General features: G+C 42.7%; 1 protein-coding gene across 1 annotated transcript; it reads left to right on the top strand.

Moving 5' to 3' along the window:
- The first annotated feature begins 1142 nt into the window (after positions 1 to 1142).
- On the top strand, positions 1143 to 16792 carry LOC122930399 (uroplakin-3b-like). The gene is made up of 6 exons (XM_044283767.1): positions 1143 to 1257; positions 4211 to 4354; positions 8108 to 8324; positions 10805 to 10881; positions 11162 to 11291; positions 16580 to 16792. Exons 1-6 carry the CDS (start codon positions 1200 to 1202, stop codon positions 16731 to 16733), a joined length of 780 nt encoding a protein of 259 aa, XP_044139702.1. The 5' UTR covers positions 1143 to 1199; the 3' UTR covers positions 16734 to 16792.
- The last annotated feature ends 7537 nt before the right edge of the window (positions 16793 to 24329 follow it).

Genomic DNA, 24329 nt, shown 5'->3' on the forward strand with positions numbered 1-24329 from the left:
ACCACATAAAGTGACGCATCTCAGATTTGAAAATTTTGACCTGGACATTGGGGCATCAATGACCCTTGGTCATGAAAGGGTTAATGACTATTTTATGAGGTATCACTATCGGTCTTAAAAGCACAGGAATTCAAATTTAGAAAATAACTATTTAGAATTATCTGTTAATTTGGGAATTTTTTTTATAAATAAAGGTACAACATATCAACTCAAAATTACCTTTAACATAAAGTACATTGCGTCACGAGAAGAAAAAAAATGGAATCGTTTGGATAAGTGAAAGCATTCCAAAGTTATTACCACATAAAGTGGCACATGTCAGATTTGCAAAAATAGGCTCTATCAGGAAGGTGAAATCTGGCTGTGTCCTGAAGTGGTTAATACAAAGCACTCATGTATTGTGATTGTCCATATTGCATCCTTTGCTTGCTTGATTCATTCTTAAATCACACTGCTTGTATCCAGGGGTCATGGCCACCGCTGCAGTGCAGATATGAAGTGACCATGATGAGTGTCTATGCACGCTCCCTTGAGCCCAGCCACAGAGAGGTTGGCACTTTTTCCTATACTGTGCTAGCATGGCCACCAATACTGGATTGCTGGGTGGTCGTAACACCTAAAATCAAAAAATTAAATTATAAATGCTATTTCTGAAGTGAGACAACCCTGAAACAGGCCTGGTCATTAAGGGGATAACAACTTTACCTTCAGTTAGGGTTTGTCTAGCTAAAAATACCTCTGGTACTTACGCACAACATACACGCACACAAAAAAATACCACACCTATTGACATTTACCACAGACTTGTGAATCTTAGCCAGTGCACAATGTGTCATATAACAATTTGTTTAATCTTTACCATCAGGACTTTATTAGTAGAACTTGATATACTTTGGTTCCCTGAATGCTCTTTAAGAAAATTTAAGAATCCCATAAAACATTTAATAATTCGCAACATAACCTCACATTATACTATTATTATAAGTCTTAAACTAGTCTGACGTGTTTGTCCTCTATTCTTCTCTTCATTATGCAAGAATTTGTGAACTTAAAAGAGACCATTATATCCCCAGGGAACACACCAACCCTTCATAGAAATACTTTTAGAACTTAACAATGAACTCTATCGAGATGAACAAATTCTTCGTCTACTCCTGTGTTACACCACTGCATTAAAAATCATAATACACCATCCTATCATGGATCTGCTCATAAAACTTGGGCTCCTGTTGATGGGGGTCTCAGCCACATTTGCAGGTAAAGCAATGTATATTTTCTCAATATGAAATTATATGACCTGAATTTTAGTATATTGCATCTCGGGCATGAAGGCAGGTATTACCTTCAGTCATATTTGCTATGTTACATTTGCCCAATGTTCAAGGGGATGCCTACTAGCCACTTATGTTTTTCTAATATTTGTCACTATTCCTTCATATTTTGAACAAACAAAATAAGATTTTTAATACTGTTGTGGTTAACAGTAAAATATTACTTATTTTACTGAGTGGGCATTAAGCTTTTATATGTTCCATGTACTATACACAAAGGGGATTGTCAAAAGGAAATATACCAGATTTCCCCAGACTTAAAGTTTTTCAAATTGGCGCACAAGAGCAGTTTTGGCAGATGATATTTATTAAATTCCCCCCATCTCAGCATGTATATTTCATACATTGCAAATACATATAGTAAGTGCTCAATTAATTGTGTTACTGTACTTAAGACCATGAAAAGATCTTTTGTTTTCACAGAAAAGTGTAATTGCAATTTTTGTAGTGTGTTCTTATAAATTTGTATTTCACTAAAAATGGTCTAGATCAGGGGTAGGCAACCTCCGGCACTCCAGCTGTTGTGAAACTACAACTCCCAGCATGCATACTTACTCTGCTCCTCTCCAAACTAACAAAAAAATGAATGGAGAATGCTGGGAATTGTAGATACGTTTTGTTCTGTTTTGGAAGCAAGAAGCATTATTTCTGAACTGTGCATTTACTGTAGCTTATTGAAGGTAAAGCAAGAGGAAAAGGAGAATTAAATAAAACAGTCTAATGGAATTCACATTGTATCCAAATAAATCTATAGATTACATAATGATGGTCAAAAAATGTGTCCCCATTGGACTTGGTTATCTTACCATATGGCTTCTCACACACATATTTTATTTATGGCATCTTTGTTTTACTTGTGAAAAGCGCCAAGGGGGGAAATTATCATGAGGGTAAGAAGTCATTCTTTGCTTGAGTCTGTAATCGCGTACTTTCCACCAAATTTATTAAATGTCAGACATTTGTTAAATGTAAAGCATTTTTGACACTTTTGTCACTGAATATTCCTCCAGTTTTTCTGCCACATCCCCCCCCCCCCAATCTGGAGTGAATGTGACTTTTTTTTTGTAACTTTATAAAGTCAGAATTCCGGAGTGCTAATTGTAATAAATGGTAGTTAGGACTAGAGGATGCAGTATAGAGGCAAAGTACACAGTTCTTGAATCAAACAGCAGTGTTTATTCGCACATTGGTGTATAACAAAATGCAGATAAGGTGTATCACAAAACGCAGGTGGCTTGGTGATTGTTCACACACAAGAAAGTCTATAAACAATCATAGTCACCTTTTCTCCTGGGTGTTATTTCACACCCTCTTAGCCGTTGAGCCTCACCAAGTCCATTGGCAGCCTGTTTGCCTTTAGAGGGGCCTGAGTCCTCCAGCCCAGCTCAAATGTCAAATCCCAGCACAGCCCTCAGTTCACAGCACACAGACTCCTGAGTTCCACTGTCAGAGGGAGGTAAATCCACCACACCTGGCAGTGCTGGCTGGTTTTTATGCCTGGCAAAACCCGACCTGGAACATGGGGAGTTGTCACCCACCCAGCACTTTGACTACTCCCAGTAAGAGCCATTCCGGATCAGCTATGACAGCCATGCTAAATCTCACGGTGTCAATTAGCAATAGCTGCTGCTGACACATAAAATACCGGCTCTTACTTCACCGAGGCCAGGAACATGGTGACACATACCTTCCATCCACAATTATTCCTGGTACCTTTTTACAATACCATAAAAAAACATCAAATCTGCTAAGAAATGCTCAACTGCTGCACCAAAACTCCCCCATAAAATGCTTACTGTGTTTTATAATGCAATATATGCAGATATCAAAGCTGAGACAGCAACAGATCTTTAAAGGGGTTGTCCGGGTTCAGAGCTGAACCAGGAAATACCTCCATTTTCACCCAGGATGCCCAGGGCAAGGGCTCTTTTATTTACAGCAACACACTGCGGGGCGGAGGCTCCTGCCCGGCAGTGTGTTCGGTGACATCACCAGCTCTGATGGGCGGGCTTTAGCACTGCCCTAGCCATGGAGAACTCCTGAAAATGCCTTTGCCCTGCGCGATTTAGCGCAAGGCAAATGAGAGCATCGGAGCATGAACTGCTCTGATGCTCAAGTCAGGGGAGCTGCTTGGGTGAAAATGGAGGTATGTCCGGGTTCAGCTCTGAACCCGGACAACCCCTTTAACAATTCAATGGAATGCAGGTGTGGCTTTCTTCACTAGGCTGGTTTTCTTCACTAGGCTTCTGGTCTCTGTCCTGTAAACTTCCAGATGGCTTCAGTGGTGATGTGTACCCATGCAGCCCTTTACCCAGCAGTGACGTGCTACTTGGGAACTTGTCACCACAGAGGTCAATCATTTTTGGCAAATCCCCCTCCTGGGCATACCTGGAAAGAAAGCATACTTACCTGCTCCCTTCCTCTGCCTTCTGGCTCCTTCACTCTACAGCCTCGGATGCCTTGCTCGGGTCCTTGACTGTCAACATCGACGTTGACACCACTGTATTGATTGTTGGCTACAGCGGTGACCTGCACCTTGCTGCATGTCAATTGAGCATGTGACGCAAGGGGAGCAGGTCACTGCTGCGGCCAGTGATTGGCTGCAGCGGTGTCAAATCTGATGTTGACAGCAGGGGAACAGATCAAGGCAGCGAAGGCCAGGAAGTCAAGAAGCTGGGAACCAGTGGCAAGGAGAAGGTAAGTATGTTTCTCTTTGCAAGTCTGCCCAGGGGGGATTCCCAAAACCACCATAGGGTAGCCAACCCCTTTAACATGTCACATTCCTGGCCCACCAGAGGATCCAGAGGTGGGCCAATCTTATCCTGCATATGAATTCTGTGAATTAAATATTATTAATTGATTGTTATGTTCACTTTCAGAGGTTCGATTTTATATTCCTCAAGTTACAGTCAAGCAAGTTTTGGGGAAACTGACAAATAACAGTTTTGCACTTGACGAGCCACAGTGCATTTTTCAGCAGTATAACACAACTGATGTGTGGTTGGTTATTGCACTGGATAAGGGTATGTTAATCTACTTATACTCTTTTCCATATAAAGATAGATATACAGTATATATGAACAATTAGCTTCCTTCCAGAAAGGCCTGCAGTATAGTATACAGGATCACTGCTGCTTAGAGCATTCGGTGGTCATCATGGTCAAGTTACAGTCAACTGCAAACAGTTCCACTGCAGAAAATGACTTCAAACAATCTGCAACTCACAATTTTCCAAGGCATAATTTTCCACATATAATTGTACAATTCTTTCTGCAATGGAAAACCTTTCCACTATGTACACCATGACCTACTTTTACTATTGTGATTGTGTCTGAATTCTGCCATAATTTGCACCAAATTTTTGGCTCTATTTGTCACATAAAAATTTAGAAATACTTATGAAGACAAAAAGAAAAATCCACTGCAACTTCATCCGCTGAGGGGGCATCATTTGGTGGGAAAGGGGCTAAGCAGGAAAGAGAGTGTCTAGCTGTGTACCAAGTTTATCCTCCATCTGTATGGAGCTTAGAAAAATCATGGGGGGATTTATCACTTGTGTACCAGTAAAGTGGTATTAAGAAGTCACCAACCTTCGCAAGCACCATTTGTGTAAAAAAATGTGTGACTTTTTTAGGTGTTTGTCACTCTTCCCATTCAGCAGCTTGGCAAATATACCATAATTTACGGCGACAAACTGGCATAAATTATAGCTAAAATCTTGACTTTCTGGTGCACCGAGGGCCAGAGAGACACCAAATGTATGACGATGTCTGCACTTCTTAATAAATTAAGTGCATCTGATTCCAGCTCAAATTGCCGTAGATCAATCTTGTATAAAATGCCAGTTTGGATGAATTTCCCCCAGTGAGCTATTCAATACAATAAATGCACCAGAGAGACACATGTACATAAAAAGTCCGGACCGCGCGTCTCATAAATGTAAGGTATAAAACAGTTTTTTTCTTCCTCCCTTCAAAAAGTTACCGAGGTCTGCAGATCTCCTAGTAATGGATATCCTGCAACTTACAAAGAAAAACAATAGGGTAGATCCGTTTGTTTAATCTGCCCTGTGGTGCACAGATTGTACTTACACGGCACTCCTCCAATATCGAGCGTATCACAGGTTTTCTCTGCAATTTAGTTGGATCTCCGCATGGAAGGTGCACGTTCACACACTATTATACACAGTTCAACCGCGGACTTGGTTACAGCATACGCCTGGTGAGTCAACTGAGGTTCCTAACTTCTTTAAATTCAAAAATCTCTGTGGATACAAGTTGCTCCCACCATAGTGAAGCTCCGGTAATATGTTTAGAAAGGTTATTAGTACATACTTACAAACATGCACTTAAAATCGCATAAAAATCCCAGCGTCTTTTCTCCTTGCCCAAGGGCAAGGAGAAAAGACGCAGGGATTTTTATGCGATTTTAAGTGCATGTTTGTAAGTATGTACTTGCCCTTGGGCAAGGAGAAAAGACGCTGGGATTTGTATGCGATTTTAAGTGCATGTTTGTAAGTATGTACTAATAAACTTTTTACATATTACCGGAGCTTCACTATGGTGGGAGCAACTTGTATCCACAGAGATTTCAGAATTTAAAGAAGTTAGGAATCTCAGTTGACTCACCAGGCGTATGCTGTAACCAAGTCCGCGGTTGAACTGTGTATAAGGCCTCATGCACACAGTGTGCGCCCACCATCGTCCCCCCCCCTCCCTCTATAGCAGTAACAACATTGGTGGCAGTGTGCGGCCTCCCATCTCCCCCCCCCCCCCCCGATCATTGGTGGCAGCGTAGTTCCGATCGGAGTCCCAGTTTAATCGCTAGGGCTCCGATCGGTAACCATGGCAACCAGGACACTACTGCAGTCCTGGTTGCCATGGTTACTTAGCAATAGTACACTAGTAGAAGATTCATAGTTACCTGCTTGCTGCTGCGATGTTCGTGTCCGGCCGGGAGCTCCACCTACTGGTAAGTGACAGGTCTGTGCGGCGCATTGCTAAAGAACTGTCACTCACCAGTAGGAGGAGCTCCCGGCCGGTCACAGACATCACACTACTATTGTACTATTGCTAAGTAACCATGGCAACCAGGGCTGCAGTAGCTTCCTGGTTGCCATGGTTACCGATCGGAGCCCCAGCGATTAAACTGGGACTCTGATCGGAACTACGCTGCCACCAATGATCGGGTGGGGGGGAGATGGGAGGCCGCACACTGCCACCAATGTTGTTACTGCTATAGAGGGAGGGGGGGCCGATGGTGGGCGCACACTGTGCCACCAACGATTTATTACAATAGAGGGAGGGAGGGGGGGCGATGGTGGGCGCACAGTGTGCCACCAACGATTTATTACAAGGGAGGGAGGGAGGGGGGGGGGCGATGGTGGGCGCACACTGTGCCACCAACGATTTATTACAATAGAGGGAGGGAGGGGGGGGCCGCACTGGCCACCAATGATATTCAAACTGGGGGGGGGGGGGTCTGCCCCCTGCTGCCTGGCAGCCCTGATCTCTTACAGGGGGATATGATAGTACAATTAACCCCTTCAGGTGCGGCACCTGAGGAGTTAATTGTGCTGATCACGGCCCCCTGTAAGAGATCGGGTGCTGCCAGGCAGCAGGGGGCTGTCATGTACACAGTTTGTAGTATATTCTAACTAGAAGCGTCCCCATCACCATGGGAACGCCTCTGTGTTAGAATATACTGTCGGAAATGAGTTTCACGATGTAGCTCATATCCGTCCCCCATTGACTTTCAATGTAAAGTCTGGACGGATCCGTCTGAGGCTACTTTCACACTTAGAAATGTTTTAACAATATAATGCAGACGGATCCGCTCTGAACGGAGCCACCGTCTGCATTATATGAACGCAAGTGTAAAAGTAAAGGGACTCCTGACTTTACATTGAAAGTCAATGGGGACGGATCCGTTTGCAATTGCACCATATTGTGTCAACGTCAAACGGATCCGTCCCCATTGACTTGCATTGTAATTCAGGACGGATCCGTTTGGCTCCGCACGGCCAGGCGGACACCAAAACGACTTTTTTTTCATGTCCGTGGATCCTCCAAAAATCAAGGAAGACCCACGGACGAAAAAACGGTCACGGATCACGGACCCACGGACCCCGTTTTTGCGGACTGTGAAAAAAAACTGTCGTGTGCATGAGGCCTAATAGTGTGTGAACGTGCACCTTCCATGCGGAGATCCAACTAAATTGCAGAGAAAACCTGTGATACGCTCGATATTGGAGGAGTGCCGTGTAAGTACAATCTGTGCACCACAGGGCAGATTAAACAAACGGATCTACCCTATTGTTTTTCTTTGTAAGTTGCAGGATATCCATCACTAGGAGATCTGCAGACCTCGGTAACTTTTTGAAGGGAGGAAGAAAAAACCTGTTTTATACCTTACATTCATGAGACGGGCGGTCCGGACTTTTTATGTACATTCTCTGAAAGTGTAATCCACCCCACGACACTCTACGGACCTGCAGCATTTTTTGCGGACTGGTGATTTAACACATTTTGTTATTGTATCTTTAGAGAGACACATGCTTTGTTGGCAACCATTGGCTTGAAATTGAAAAATATTTCATTATGTGAAGTTCCTAGCGAAGAATGAAAACGGGAAATTCAATTTCGTTTCTTTCCCTTTCAGTTGTATATTGAATAAAAAATAAATAAATGGAAACCTGTCACAACCAGATCATAATACGATCAATAAATGCAGGGTTTTGTTATTTTCACTGATTTTCAGTTTGTTTCCTCCAACAGTTGTGCCAAGTTTGACTCCAACAAATCTTAGTAATCCATCCAATTACAATTTATTCCAAACTAACAAATACTATCATATCTACAAGAGGCCAGCTACTGCCTACCCATGCTTTGATACTGTTCCAAAACCCAATGCCATGATTCCAGTTGGAACTCAACTAGATTGTCAAAATGTTTCATTTTGTAATGGCATTTTAACAGAAAATGGACCTTATCGGTAAGATCATTTTTGAAGTATTTTATTATATCTTTTATGTACCCACATTTTTCGTACTATAAAACAAACTTTTTTTCACCAAAAGTGGGGGGGAAAATGGCAGTGCGTCTTATGAAGCGGTCATCAGCATGCAGAAGGCGTGGAGAGCAATGAAGGAAGCGCTGCGATGGCTGTATCACCAGTCCCTGGCCTTCTTCCGGGCGTTTCACTGCACGTGTCCTGACTGTGTTCAGTGTCAGGGCTCATGCACACAAACGTATTTTCATTCCCTGCCCGTTCCGTTTTTTTTTTGCAGACCGTATATGGAACCATTTATTTCAATGAGTCCACAAAGTGTGCAATCCGTTTCTATATGTCCGTTCCGCAAAAAAATAGAACATGTCCTATTATTGTCCGCATCACGGACAAGGGTAGTACTGTTCTATAAGGGGCCAGCTGTTGCGTTCTGCAAAATACGGAATGCACACAGACATCATCCGTATTTTTTGTGGTTCCGTTTTTGCGGACCACAAAATACATATGGTCGTGTGCATGAGCCCTCAGGATGAAGTGTCACTATGTCCTGACACTGTGCGACTTCATTGCTTGATAAAAACCAACTAAGGTCGAAACGTCGCTGTATTCTAGCTGCTTGAGTGAATAAATCACTGTTTTTTCACCAACTACCGGCGAGCGCTGCAGATTATTGAAATTTCTGGAAGAGTTGGGACCCCCAGCCAGGATCCCTATCTGCGTGCACCATCCGGCTTGCAAGCCTGTTCACTGGTCTGTACCCAAGTGTGTGGGATGAGTAGTGCTGCCAATCTTTGAGTTTTTCTACTGTGCGACTTCAAGTCACAGTGCGGTGCTAGGCTAGCAGAAGATCAGGGAGAAGTGATTGTCATCAATGTCCGGAGCAGGAGAGGTAAATGTATGAATTTTTTTATTTTTTATAATGGAGCTTGGGGGTCTGATCTGAGGTCTGAGTGAGCACCAGGAAAAAACCCTTTTGCAAGAACCTCCATTCCAGCACTGAGACTCCCATCCCCACTGTTGCCAGTCCCCTGTCAGTCCAGAAGTGATGATGTCTCGTCCAAGGGTGTATACCTAGCCGCAGCCTGAAAAACCCCCCTTCCCTCCATCTTGTTATTCAGATGTGCAAGGTCTACTGTGGTATTGTTAGGCTCTATAAATATAAATAAATATATATATATATATATATATATATATATAAATATATATATTGTAAACTACCCCAAAAAGTAACATATTATTACATTACTGTTCTAAACAAAACCAAGGTTACCAAGGCCAATATTACCAATGATTACCAATCATGCCCCTATACAAGGGCCAAAACCACAACACAGTGACCAGATATTAAGACTGAATAACACCATCATATTGTTACTGAAGAAAACAAAAGTACAAAGACCAATATTACCACTATATAGTGACCATAGCATGGTAGAAATCAGTTCTGCAAAGTTGCTGTGCTGAATACAGGACAGGTGATTACAGTGACTCACATGGGTTGTCCTCTCTGGTTGGAAATTTTCCCTTTCCTTTTCAAATTGGCTATGACAGTCCTTTTTCCCACCTCTATATACACTTACCATCTATAGTGCCCCAGACAGTAATAATTCTTCCCTTGCTGTCCCATAGGAAAAAGTAACCCCTTTTGTGTCCCATGCAGTAATAGTGTTCACTAAACAGAAATAGTGCCACACTGCCCACACAGCAATGGTGTCCCCTTTGCACTCCCTACACAGCAGTACCTTAATTTTTGCCCCCACATAGAAGTGATAAAACCCCCACACAGCAGTAATGTCTCTCTTTGAACCACCATACAGCAATAATGTCCCAGTTTGTGCCCCAACAACAGCAATGTTCCACAGTCTGTGGCTTACTAGAGTAAGTGGTGAGACAGGGAGCCAATGGCTCTCAGCTCTGCCATATGTACTATCGGAATTCCTATACCAGTGAATATAGAAGAAGTCACTTTTGGGGAGGCCAATCTGGAAATAAGAGTGGGCCCCAGAGGCTGACATTGATGGCATATCCTAGTGCTATGCTATCAATATCTGAGATGGGAATACCACTTTCAAGGAAATCTGTCACCAGCAACATCTAAAGCCCACCCATTAGTGCCGGTGATGTCACCGGGCTCACTGCTAGGTGGAAGCCTCCGCCTAACCTTTCCCATGGAGAGCCCGATAAATCGCCGGATCTCCTAAAAAAGCCTTTGCCCTGCTCTGAACCGCGCATGAAATGGTCCGATGCTCATATCATAGGGGCTGCCTGGGTGAAAATGGGGGTATGTCCAGGTTCAGCTCTGAACCCAGAAAACCCCTTCAACTATAGCACAGTTCAAATCAGTGTCACATAACCTGGAAAATACTTTTATACTTTGAAATGAAATGTGATTTGTGAATATATTCTTCTTCACCCTTATTTTCTACTAGTTTAAAATATTTAATCCCAACTGGTTTATTTTCTAGCGTTAAGTTTGTCTTGCTGAACAATACCACTCTGATCCAAGAGACCCGCTGGTCTGAAAAAATCAGCCCACTAACAGGTATCGCATTTAGAACTGGTGTCTTATTCTACTTCACTGCTACACAATTCTTGCTGGGTAATGATGTAAAGTATAAAAATATATTTTTGGTGGCATTTTTCAGTTTTTTATGCTATTTTGCTATTTTTCTATTTAAAAAAAAACAGTGCGCCAAGTGCTATTTTAAATTCTATAGTAAAATATTGGCTATTATTTTCTAGATTCAGTTTTCGCTATTCATTCATTGCTTGCGAATGTATATACTATGTATGTGAAATCATGTTTTTTTGTTTTTTAACAGGAACAAACTACAATACTATTGATACAAGGATTGAAAGACATAGTGCAGGGATGATCATAATTATCGTCATTCTCTCAGTTCTCCTGGCTCTCTTGCTTGCTCTCCTAATAGCTGCACTTGCCACCGGCAGGTAATGACATTAATATTAATATCATTATTATCTATAATTATAATTTTAGTAAAGTCCACTAGCTGCTGATAATTACATCCTCTGTCTATATGGCCTACTAGGACATTATAGCAGACATTAAAAAATGGGGGGCCTTTGTATAAGAACAGTATATAGGCTTCTTCAGTTGTAACTGCTAATTTGACTGTACACGGGATGTGCACCCTTGACTAAAGGCCTTGATGCATTTTTTTGTGGATTGATTGCACATTGACTCATTATTTCTATGGGTCCTCCAAAAATGGACTGCACACGGCAGTCTAGGCTCATCTGTGTAGGTTGTGCTCGATCCTGTGTGCGGATCAGAATCACAAAAGTTGTATGGGATGCAACCGCAGTCACACGAGCTTCAAGGACAGGTGCCCAGTCTTCCAAGGAGATAAGTAGAGTTGAGAATGGTAAACCGCCAGGCGCAAAAGGACCACATCAATTGTCATGAAATCAAAGGACTATTTTTATTGTAAATATTGGAGATATAATTATTTTTCTTCAGGTTTATGGTGACTTTGTAGTGAGCATTAAGAGTGCCCTGTGCCACTCCATGCCCACTGTAGTCTAAATGCCCTATTACACCTGCATATAATCATTATGGTCATGGCTAACAAGCAATAGCATAAATGCTTGTTAGTGATGATCTGACAGTGTAATACTTTCGCTGATGACCTGATGATCGTTCATCTGGTATTTGGAGTCTTTCAAAAATAATCATTTGCCGGTGGCAGATCGTGACGTGTAATCAGCACTCTGCTGCTGGCAAACAATGGTTCAGCATGGGGACGGGCGATGGCATTAGCGATTGCTCATCCTCATACTGAGGAGGAGATCGCTCCATGCAATAGCAGTGGTCTCCTCCGCTAGCGAGCAGGCGATTCCTGGGAAAGAACTCTTCCCTCCAGACAATCATCTGCAGAATCTTTAGGTGTAATAGGGTCCTTACTCTGGCATCAGAAATTTCTGAAACCCTGACAAACCTCATTATCAGTTATCAGATGGGTCATGGCTGTTGTGGCTCCATTGGCACTTGTGCGAAAACAGCCTCAAGGTCTTTTAACATACTATAGGGATCGGAGCAACGATTTGCACAAATAATTGTTCCTCATAATTGCCCAATATAAATGTGCTGCCGGTCACCAAATGAACAAGCAAATGTTCGTCCACGAGGTGATCGCATCTTTTATGGGGGACATAAAATCATTGTTTGCCAATAGCATAAAACAAGGGATTTGCTGCCGACAGATACTAAATCTGGAGGAAGATGAAGAGATGAACCATCACAGTGGCCATCACTCGTTCCCAAGCAGAGGGGACAATTGCTGCATGTGAAAGCAACAAATATTCGTTCCTGATAGCTGCCTGTCTGTTGCCCTGTGTAAAAGGACCTTTAGTGTACTTTAGGTTAGGAGACGCTCATAAGAGTTATCTACAGTACCTACGTATCTGATATCTATAACATCACTACCTATGTATATAGAAATAAACAAAACTGGGCAGCACCGCAGTAACGCTTGTGTGTTTAGAGTGCCACCCCCAAAAAATATCCAAATAAAGAAAAAATTCCACGACATCCAAGGCATAAAATACAAGTAGAAACTTTATTCACCAGACAAAATTCATAAGTGGTGTCCTAATTAGTATTGAAAACATATGTGCAAAACCTAAAATCATACCTTTGTGCAGGTGTCATTGATAAAAACATTAGTGGAGAGAATCACACGGTCGGCAAGGATCCGGTCCACATGGGCTTGGCGCTTAGTAATCCTCAATGCGCATGTCTACACCGAAACGAATTGCCCTTCACGCTTTCGTTTCGGTAGAGACATGCGCATTGAGGATTACTAAACACCAATTCCATGTGGACCGGATCCTTTCTGACCGTGTGATTCTCTCCCCTAATGTTTTTATTAATGACAATTGCACAAAGGTATGATTTTAGGTTTTGCACATATGTTTTTAATACTAATTAGGACACCACTTATGAATTTTGTGGGATTGCATTATGTATGGATATGAAATATCAACTTATGATATATACATATTGTTACTTGATTATGCACTAGCAATTTTATATGAATTTTTGTGAAAAAGGTTTGTTATTAGATTAAAGATGTATTTGAGATGGTTAATTATACGATTGGATTGTTAGGCCCCTTTCACACGAGTGAGTTTTCCGCACAGGTGCAATGTGTGACGTGAACGCATAGCATCCGCACTGAATCCTGACCCATTTATTTCAATGGGTCTGTGCACATGAGCGTTGTTTTTCACTCATCAGTTCTGCGTTGCATGAAAATCGCAGCATGTTCTATATTCAAGCAAGTGCGGGTGCGATGCGTTTTTCACTGATGGTTGCTAAGAGATGTTGTTTGTAAACCTTTAGGTCCCTTTCACACGAGCGTGATTTCCGCGCGGGTGCAATGCGTGACGTGAACGCATAGCACCCGCACTGAATCCTAACCCATTCATTTCAATGGGTCTGTGCACATGAGCATTGTTTTTCACGCATCAGTTCTGCGTTGCGTGAAAATCGCAGCATGTTCTATATTCTGCGATTTTCACGCAGTCCTGGCCCCATAGAAGTGAATGGGGCTGCGTGAAAAACGCATTGCATCCGCAAGCAAGTGCGGGTGCAATGCGTTTTCCACTTATGGTTGCTAAGAAATGTTGTTTGTAAACATTCAGTTTTTTATCACGCGCGTGAAAAACGCATCAAAACGCATTGCACCCGCGCGGAAAAAACTGAACAACTAAACGCAATCGCAGACAAAACTGACTGAACTTGCTTGCAAAATAGTGCGAGTTTCACTGAACGCATCCGGCCCCAATCCGCAACGCCCGTGTGAAACAAGCCTTAGTTTTTTTATCACGCATGTGAAAAACGCATCAAAACGCATTGCACCCGCGCGGAAAAAACTGAACAACTGAACGCAATCGCAGACAAAACTGACTGAACTTGCTTGCAAAATAGTGCGAGTTTCACTGAACGCACCCTGAACGCATCCAGACCTAATCCGTCCCGCTCGTGTGAACTCAGCCTCAATGATGTTAACCTGTGTAAATAAACACAATGCACTACTGCACTTTAACTATGTATATAGTGACAGCAGGATTTTTGAAGGAGATACTAAGTTCCTTTTTAAGCAATATAAACCAGCACTACATGTACTTTCATGCAATAATTACCAAGTGAAAAATCTTTATATTCTGGCAGGATATAGAATAGGTTAGATCAAGCACAAATAGGGTATATCACACTCTACATGCTGTCCTAAAACACAATAGTCTGCTTGGGAGCCTAAAGCCAGTGGTAAGTAATGTCTAGCACTTAAAATCCCCCAAGAGTAGCCAAAGGGATTCTAGTTTAGTCTACTTTCACACTCGCGTTTTGGCTTTCCGTTTGTGAGATCCGTTCAGGGTTCTCAGAAGCGGTCCAAAATGGATCAGTTTTGCCCTAATGCATTCTGAATGGAAAAGGATCCGCTCAGAATGCATCAGTTTGCCTCCGTTCAGTCACCATTCCGCTTTAGAGACGGACACCAAAACGCTACCTGCAGCGTCTGATGAAACTGAGCCAAACTGTTTTGACTAAATTGATTTACATATATCTCCCTAACACGTGTTGGGACTTTATTATTTTCTTATTTACATTTGGCCACTAGGACCATCAGTGTCCCTTGATTGACACGTGTTAATAATTCTAAAATATAGCATTTATTACTTGTCCTTAAAATAACTTAATTGGAACTCTATCTTAATACTATAGTTAAAATAGTCAGCATTGCCTGCCTGCCTCTTAATGGTTATGACAGTATAATCTGTAATTATCGAGTGTGTCCACTAGATGGCTCTATGCACCTGCAGCTGCTTGTTTCATACGTCCTTTATTATTCAGGCGTCTCTCTGCTTGTTAGCTACTGTGCCGCCTTTCTGGACTATGCTCCTATGCTTTGTATCTCTCTCAGATATGTGTGCAGGCCAGGCTACCGCTGGCTAAAACGCTAACATCACTAGCTGCCCCCCGATATGTTTAGCCGACCACATGTCGGGGGCACCTAGTGATGATAGCGTTTTAGCCAGCGGTAGCCTGGCCTGCACACATATCTGAGAGAGATACAAAGCATAAGAGCATAGTCCAGAAAGGCGGCACAGTAGCTAACACGCTTGTGGGAATAACAGCGTGCAGCACAAGCATAAGAGCATAGTCCAGAAAGGCGGCACAGTAGCTAACACGCTGTGGGAATAACAGCGTGCAGCACACAAGCAGAGAGACGCCTGAATAATAAAGGACGTATGAAACAAGCAGCTGCAGGTGCATAGAGCCATCTAGTGGACACACTCAATAATTACAGATTATACTGTCATAACCATTAAGAGGCAGGCAGGCAATGCTGACAATTTTAACTATAGTGTTAAGATAGAGTTCCAATTAAGTTATTTTAAGGACAAGTAATAAATGCTATATTTTAGAATTATTAACACGTGTCAATCAAGGGACACTGATGGTCCTAGTGGCCAAATGTAAATAAGAAACTGTTTTGACTGACACAATCTGGCACAATAGAAAACGGATCCGTCCTCCATTGATTTTTAATGTTGTACAAGACGGACCCGTCTTGGAAATGTTAAAAATAATACAAACGGATCCGTTCTGAAAGGATGCAGATGGTTGCATTATATGAACGGATCCGTCCATGACAGATCTGCACAAAACGCAAGTGTGAAAGTAGCCTTGAAGTGGACCTTTCACCACTCCTGACATGCCTGTTTTAATAGCTACATGCATTCCCCATGTAATAACAATTCTGGAGCTTCTATTCTTATGGCTCTATGTTGTACCATTCCTTTATTATTTCTACTAGAAGTTATGAATGAATTGCTAGCAGTCTGCAGTAAAGGTACAGAGGGGTGGTAACCAGTTGGGGGTGTGTACCTGCACAGTCTGACTCTATCCAATCAGTGCTGCCATTGTCAGACTGTGCAGGTACACACCCCCAACCTGTTACCACCCCTCCATACCCTTACTGCAGACTGCTAGCAATTTAATTAAAGAAAGGAACACACACTGCCTCCATGGCAACAGCCAATTTCAGAAGTTTTAATTGGCTATGGGAAGCATACTGAGTTTTATAAACGGGTACCTATATTGACTTTTACAGTATTTTCACACATTTACCCATACAAGTATTCTCTGCTCACTTCTCAATCTGTTAAGATATTTGACGTCTGGAATATTTTTTTTTCTTTGTTCATAGCAAGGACATTTGCTGGTGCCGCACTCTTGATGCTGAAGGAATACTGGAGGAAGAAGAAGTTGATATGAATGACTTCATCGCTCCATACAAAAAACACAATATATATTTCACTCATTCACGCAATAAGATTCATCAAAACCAAAGCACGATGTAAACAAGTGTTCACATAAATTCATCCTTCCTCATTTATACTCATTGGAATATACTTTAGGCTAGTTTCACACTAGCGTTCGTCAGTCCGCTCGTGAGCTCCGTTTGAAGATGCTCACGAGCGGACCCGAACGCCTCCGTCCAGCCCTGATGCAGTCTGAATGGAGCGGATCCGCTCAGACTGCATCAGTCTGGCGGCGTTCAGCCTCCGCTCCGCTCGCCTCCGCACGGCCAGGCGGACAGCTGAACGCTGCTTGCAGCGTTCAGCTGTCCGCCTGGCCGTGCGGAGGCGAGCGGATCCGTTCAGACTTACAATGTAAGTCAATGGGAACGGATCCGCTTGAAGAGGTCACCATATGGCTCAATCTTCAAGCGGATCCGTCCCCCATTGACTTTACATTGAAAGTCTGAACGGATCCGCTCAGGCATCTTGCGCACTTAGAAAATTTTCTAAGTTATTAATGCAGACGGATCCGTACTGAACGGAGCCTCCGTCTGCATTAATATGATCGGATCCGTTCAGAACGGATCCGATCAAGCGCTAGTGTGAAAGTAGCCTTAGATATGCTTAAACATAAAATGTAAAAGCGATAGTTAAAGGGGTTGCTCTTATGAAAAGTACTTATCTTTAATCTAAAAGATAGAGGATAAGTGTCTGATTGCCAGGGGTCGACCACTGCAATCCTTATCAATCATCAGTCCCATGTTTAAAGGGAGTCTTTCACCTAAACTGACTATTATAGAACGCTAACCCCATGATCTGCATTATAGTTCCCATATTGGAATGCTACTTACCATATAGGTGTCCGTCGCTTATTTTCTTTAAAAAAAACACTTTTATTCAATATGCAAATTAGGTCTAAATGTGCCCAGGGGCAGCGTTCAAGCGGCCTGTGCCCAGGCCCCTTGTCGCTATTCATATGAAACCCCTCCCCTTTCATCCCTCTGGCCCGCCATAGGTTCTTCAGAAATCCAGCACCAGCGCCGTTCACAAGATTCGCTGTGTCTGCGCACTTCACTCCCCATTATGGGCAGAGGCACAAGAGAGTTTAATGCACATGTGCCGGCTCGTACATCTAGCCGGCCTTGTGCCTCTGCCCTCAGGTGTTTCATATGAAAAGCAACGAGGGGTCTGGGCACCGGCCGCTTTAACACCGCCCCTGGGCACCTTCAGAACTAATTTGCATATTGAATAAAAGTGTTTTTTGAAGAAAATAAGCGACGGGCAGCTATACGGTAAGTAGCATTCAGATATGGGGACTATAATGCAGATCATGGGGTTAGTGTTTTATAACGGTCAGTTTAGGTAAAAGACTCCCTTTAACTGTTTGAATGGTGGTCACACATGTCCACTGCCACCTTATGCATTTCTGGATGACTATCGGAGACAGCCAAGCCGCTCCATTCAAACAGAGAACATTGGACCCCTGTGTGCATGATCAGCATGGGTCCTAGCAGTTGGATCCCCACCGATCAGGTACTGTCTATCCTGTGGATAACTTAGGGACAATATCCCAACGGTTCATAGGACGGACGAGACATTTTCTTCTTCATTTTCAACCTTACCCTATTCCTTCACAGAATTTCAGCCCATCTCTGAGGAGAGAACGATTGAAATCATTGGAGCTCTTAGATCCTCCTCCTCGTCTCTAGACCCATGCCCGGCAGCCGTGGTGAAGTCCGCCGCGGTTGCAATGGCACCATACATTCGAGACATTATAAATAGTTCCTTTTCCAGCGGTCAGGTGCTGGCTATTCTGAAGCAGGCAGTGGTAACACCTCTGCCTAAGAAACCGGCGCTATTTGTGACCGATCTGAGTAACCTTAGACTGATTTCGGGACTGCCGTTCGTTGCAAAGATAGGCGAGAGGGAGGTTGTTGCACAACTGCAGGGATATCTGGATGCCAATCACATTCTTGACGACTTCCAGTTGGGATTCTGACCCGGAAGGGGTACTGAGACCGCTCTGGTCAATGTCCAGGATGATCTACTGATGGCATTAGACCAGAACGACTCCATGGTCCTAGACCTTCTGGACCTATCATCCGCTTTTGACACTATTGACCATCAAGTGTTATTGAACCGGTTGAAAGTGGTAGCCGGATTAGATGTAAAGACCTTGGCATGGATGGTCTCATTTCTCCAGGACAGGGTACAACGAGTGAAGCTGGGGGTATTTCACTCAACCGATCTCTCACTGTCCTGTGGAGTACCACAAGGCTCGGCACTATCCCCAGTCTTGTTCAACATCTATCTAAGACCATTAGCCGACATCATCAGGAGCCACAATCTTCAGTTTCATGTTTATGCGGATGATACACAACTGTACTTTAGGTTTGCAAAAGGAACAGTTAATCAAGTCGATCTGGCCGGATGTCTCTTGGAGATCAATCACTGGATGAGTGCCAAATATCGAAAGCTTAAAGGGGTTGTCCAAGTTATATTTATTGATGACCTATCCTCAGGATAGGTCATCAATATCAGATCGGTGGGGTCCGACACCCGGCACCACCTCCGATCAGCTGTTTGAAGAGAAGGCGTGCACGGTGTCAGCGCTGCCTCCTCTTCACTGTTTACCTTCTAGCCGTTGCATCTGCAGTGCTGAGCAGGTGTAATTACACCCAAGCCATCCCATTAATTTCAATAGGAAGGCTACACCTGCTCACCACTGCAGATGCAATGGCTAGAAGGTAAACAGTGAAGAGGAGGCAGCGCTGACACCGTGCACGCCTTCTCTTCAAACAGCTGATCGGAGGGGGTGCCGGGTGTCGGACCCTCGCCGATCTGATATTGATGACCTATCCTGAGGATAGGTCATCAATAAATATAACTTGGACAACCCCTTTAATGGCACCAAAACTGAATGTATTATATTCAGTGACCAGAAAATTACACCCTCAGCACTCCAATGGCCATTGTCTTTTGGACCTGTCCCTGAGACAGCCACCCAGGTCAGGGACTTGGGAGTGGTCTTGGACTCCAGATTAATCCTGGCCCCTCAGATAAATCTGCCACTACCAGCTGAAACTTCTGGGGAGGATTTTAAAATACATGGAGTCGGTTGGACTAATGCCTTGTACATGGGACTCCCTAAGAAGAACTTGCATAGACTTCAACTTGTGCAGAATGTCACAGCAAGGCTCCTAACGGGTGTTGCACCCCGAGAGCATATCACTCCCTCTCTTAATGCCTTGCACTGGCTCCCCGTCCAACAACGGGTGATGTTCAAGATTGGATGCTTCATGCATAGGGTATTCCATGGTGTGGGTCCCTTGAACCTGCAACGTAAATTCACCAGGTACGCCCCGTTGAGGACATTGAGGTCTAGTAACTCTGTAAGTTTTAACATCCCGCAAGTTAACAAGATCAGACGTGGAGGTAGATCCTTTTCGGCTCAAGGGGCCAGATTTTGGAACCACCTACCTCTGGCCCTGAAAATGATTCCCAGTCTTCTCTCATTAAGAGGTGCACTGAAAACCTTACTTTTCAAACAGGCGTTTGATCTTCCTATATAACACTTATTTGGTTTATATAATTTTGGGGGTTTTCTTAAATCTTAGTCTATAAATTTACGGTTGGTAATGTTCTTTTTTTCTAAAGATACTTTTTCCCCACGTTTATTAAATTGTTTTCTTCACATTCTCTATATCTCGTCCGAACCCTTTGAACCTTGAGATCCCCCTACCTTCCTCCCCTTTTTCTTGATTTGATAAGTGCCAGGAAATTGGTCTCTGGAATACGTGCCTTATTCTCTAGGCCTTTGTGGCCCATGGCAAAATGTCTTGCCTTCTTTTTTTCCTCCCTGTTGAATTAGTCAGCTAAGCGCATCGAGGCCCGAAGGGTAAGACTGCGTGTACACAAGACTATACATCAAGTGTTGTTTGTGGGAAAATCCCTTTGTTGCAAAATAAAACAGATACTTGCTTTTACTTCCTTGATTCTCTCTACTCATGAGTCCATTGCCTAAGGTTAGGGTAGGCATTGGTATTATGTGATTCTTATACTGTTGTAGCTTTAAAGGGAATGTGTCACATACAGTTTTTCTGCCAATTAAAACCAGATAGTGATACAAATTATTTTTTTCTAATCTGTTTTTATTTTCTGTTTAAAAAATAAAATAAAAATATTATTCTATTTACCATGGAAGATTATGGGGGGCAGCCATCCCGAGATAAGCTGTACAGCAGCCACCATGGGCCATAGACAGAATAGACAGGAGGGGACTCTAGGGGAGAGTTTCCTGTGCAGAGGAGTAGAGTAGATGAGCTGTGACCATCACATAATGTGAATGGTGGATCCTGTGTTATCTACATGTGGGTGATAACTGTCATTGCAAGCCTTCCTGTGATGATAATGAGATAACTGCTGAAAGTGATCGGCACAGAAAAGGATGCATATAAAGTATATATACAGACATGAAATTGTGTAAATAAAAAAAAATCTCAAAAAATATGTTTAACATAAAAACTTGATTTAAACAATAGGTGATTGATTACACATCCCCTTTAAGAGTGATGCTACTGCTGTATGATATCATGTTGTATGGCTTGTAGAGGCAAACACATGCTAACTATACATGATGTACTTTTCATTATATGATAAATATTTTATACATTTCTTGCTGTGTAATTAATATTCCGTTTTGTGTAAGTCGGCTCCATGCAACGGGATAAACATTGCTATATGGGTTTACTATGTCTGCGTCCTTCTTCTGCATAAATGTCTAGCACTAGATGAGAGATACGATTACGTATAACCTTAACATGGTTATTAAACGGGGACAACCCTCTTTTCTTGGCAGCTCCCCCACTGGTCAACTAATAATTAGAGTCCAGCTGCTCGAGGCTGCTAACATGACCATAATTGCAATGGTGGTCCTATATACCCAACTGAAAGACCTCCCCTTCTTATGTATGTACTCCTTTATAGAAAAACTTCATTATTCTACCAGATTAAATTTACTTGTAATATACTTTCCATTCAGTTTTTGGTATTACTAATAAAATCTGCTTTTAAATATTGCAAAAATTTGTACAACCTTTAATTAAAATGGAAAACAATGAAATGTACAGTCATGTGAAAAAATTAGGACACCCTTTGAAAGCATGTGGTTTTTTGTAACATTTTTAATAAAAGGTTATTTCATCTCCGTTTCAACAATACAGAGAGATTAAAGTAATCCAACTAAACAAAGAAAACTGAAGAAAAGTCTTTTCAAGATCTTCTGTAAATGTCATTCTACAAAAATGCCTATTCTAACTGAGGAAAAAGATAGGACACCCTTGCCCCTAATAGCGAGTGTTACCTCCTTTGGCTGAAATAACTGCAGTGAGACGGTTCTTGTAGCCATCTACCAGTCTTCGACATCGGTCTGAGGAAATTTTACCCCACTCCTCAATGCAGAACTTTTTCAGCTGTGAGATGTTTGAGGGGTTTCTTGCACGTACAGCCCTTTTCAAGTCACCCCACAGCATCTCAATGGGATTCAAATCTGGACTTTGACTTGGCCATTCCAGGACTCTCCATTTCTTCTTTTTCAGCCAATCTTTGGTTGATTTACTAGTATGTTTTGGGTCATTGTCATGTTGCATGGTCCAGTTCCGCTTCAGCTTTAATTTTCTAACTGATGGTCTCACATGTTCTTCAAGCACCTTCTGATACACAGTAGAATTCATCGTGGATTCTATGATGGTGAGCTGACCAGGTCCTGCTGCAACAAAGCAGCCCCAAACCATGACACTTCCACCTCCATGCTTCACAGTTGGTATGAGGTTCTTTTCTTGGAATGCTGTGTTTGGTTTACGCCAAACATGTCCTCTGCTGTTGTGTCCAAATAATTCAATTTTGGACTCATCTGTCCAAAGAACATTATTCCAGAAGTCCTGGTCTTTGTCAACTTTATCTCTGGCAAATGTCAGTCTGGCCTCGATGTTTCTCTTGGAAAGCAAAGGTTTCCCCCTTGCACACCTCCCATGCAAGTTAAACTTGTACAGTCTCTTTCTGATTGTAGAGGCATGTACTTCTACATCAACAGTAGCCAGAGCCTGCTGTAGTTCTCGAGATGACACTTTAGGGTTTTTGGAGACTTCTTTTAGCATCTTGCGGTCTGCTCTTGGGGTGAACTTGCTGGGGCGACCAGTCCTGGGCATGTTGGCAGTTGTTTTGAAAGCCCTCCACTTGTAGACTATCTTCCGGACAGTGGAATGGCTGATTTCAAAATCTTTTGAGATCTTTTTAAATCCCTTCCCAGACTCATAGGCTGCTACAATCTTTTTTCTGAAGTCCTCTGACAGCTCTTTTGCTCTCACCATGGTGCTCACTCTCACTTCAACAGTCAGGAGCACACCAAACTAAATGTCTGAGGTTTAAATAGGGCAAGCCTCATTCAACATGCAGAGTAACGATCTACTAATTATGTGCACCTGGTGTGATATACCTGTGTGAGATCTGAGCCAATTTAAGAGGGAATACATGTGAGGGTGTCCTATCTTTTTCCTCAGTTAGAATAGGCATTTTTGTAGAATGACATTTACAGAAGATCTTGAAAAGACTTTTCTTCAGTTTTCTTTGTTTAGTTGGATTACTTTAATCTCTCTGTATTGTTGAAACGGAGATGAAATAACCTTTTATTAAAAATGTTACATAAAAACCACATGCTTTCAAAGGGTGTCCTAATTTTTTCACATGACTGTAGTTGTTGCCCACAAGGTCTAATACAGGGTAGCTCACAAAGAACTATCCCAGCTCCAGCGATAGTATGACAAGATGAACAAGCAAGTGGATTGTGTTTTTTTAATTACCCACAAGTTACAAAAGATGCTGAAAGCGGTCCCTGTTCCCCTATATGCCTCTTTGGGCAGGTCAGATTATGTTGGCTGATACTGTTTGTGATGCTACGGATAGTATTTGTGATGCTTTCCTTGAGTTCATCCAGGGGATGTAGACTGTTAGCGGACACTTTCAGTTTAAAATTTACCCACAGATAAAAATTGCATGTGGACAAGTCTAGGGAACGCGGTGGCCACAACCCCGTGTTCACAGTTCGCTCCTCTGTAAGCAGTTTATGAACCCATGCCAGTAAGTTCTGTGAGGGGTGGCATGTTGCCCCATGTTGTTGGAAAAAGCAGGACATTTTTTCTTCTGCTTTGAGTTGGTTTTAAAACTGTTCAAACATGTCCAGGTAAATTGCGGTATTCACAGTTGATTTTAAGAAAATTGTGCCCACTATTCATTTTCCTGACACTGCGCACCAAATGCCAATTTTCTGGTCATGAAGTGGTGTTTTGTAGTCAAATGGGGATTTTCAGCAGATCAGTAACTCGTATTCCAGGAATTTACGTGACTTGATAACGGAAACCAAGCTTCGTCCGTCATGAAGTCAGCAATGGGTCCAAAAGTCTGTCAGCAATCATAGTCAGCAACCAAGTCCAGCAATTTACACATTTAGCTTTGTCAGACTCTTTCAGTTCCTAAACACACTTTATTCGGTACGGTTTCAGGTTCAGCACTCACTAATACGTCATTCGTGACAGTCTTTGAGTTGATTTTTGGGGGCTACTTGCAATCCACTGCTGAAATTTCATGCACAACTTAAGCCGT

This window comes from Bufo gargarizans, chromosome 3 (genome assembly GCF_014858855.1).
Source record: "Bufo gargarizans isolate SCDJY-AF-19 chromosome 3, ASM1485885v1, whole genome shotgun sequence".
Classification (NCBI taxonomy): domain Eukaryota; kingdom Metazoa; phylum Chordata; class Amphibia; order Anura; family Bufonidae; genus Bufo; species Bufo gargarizans.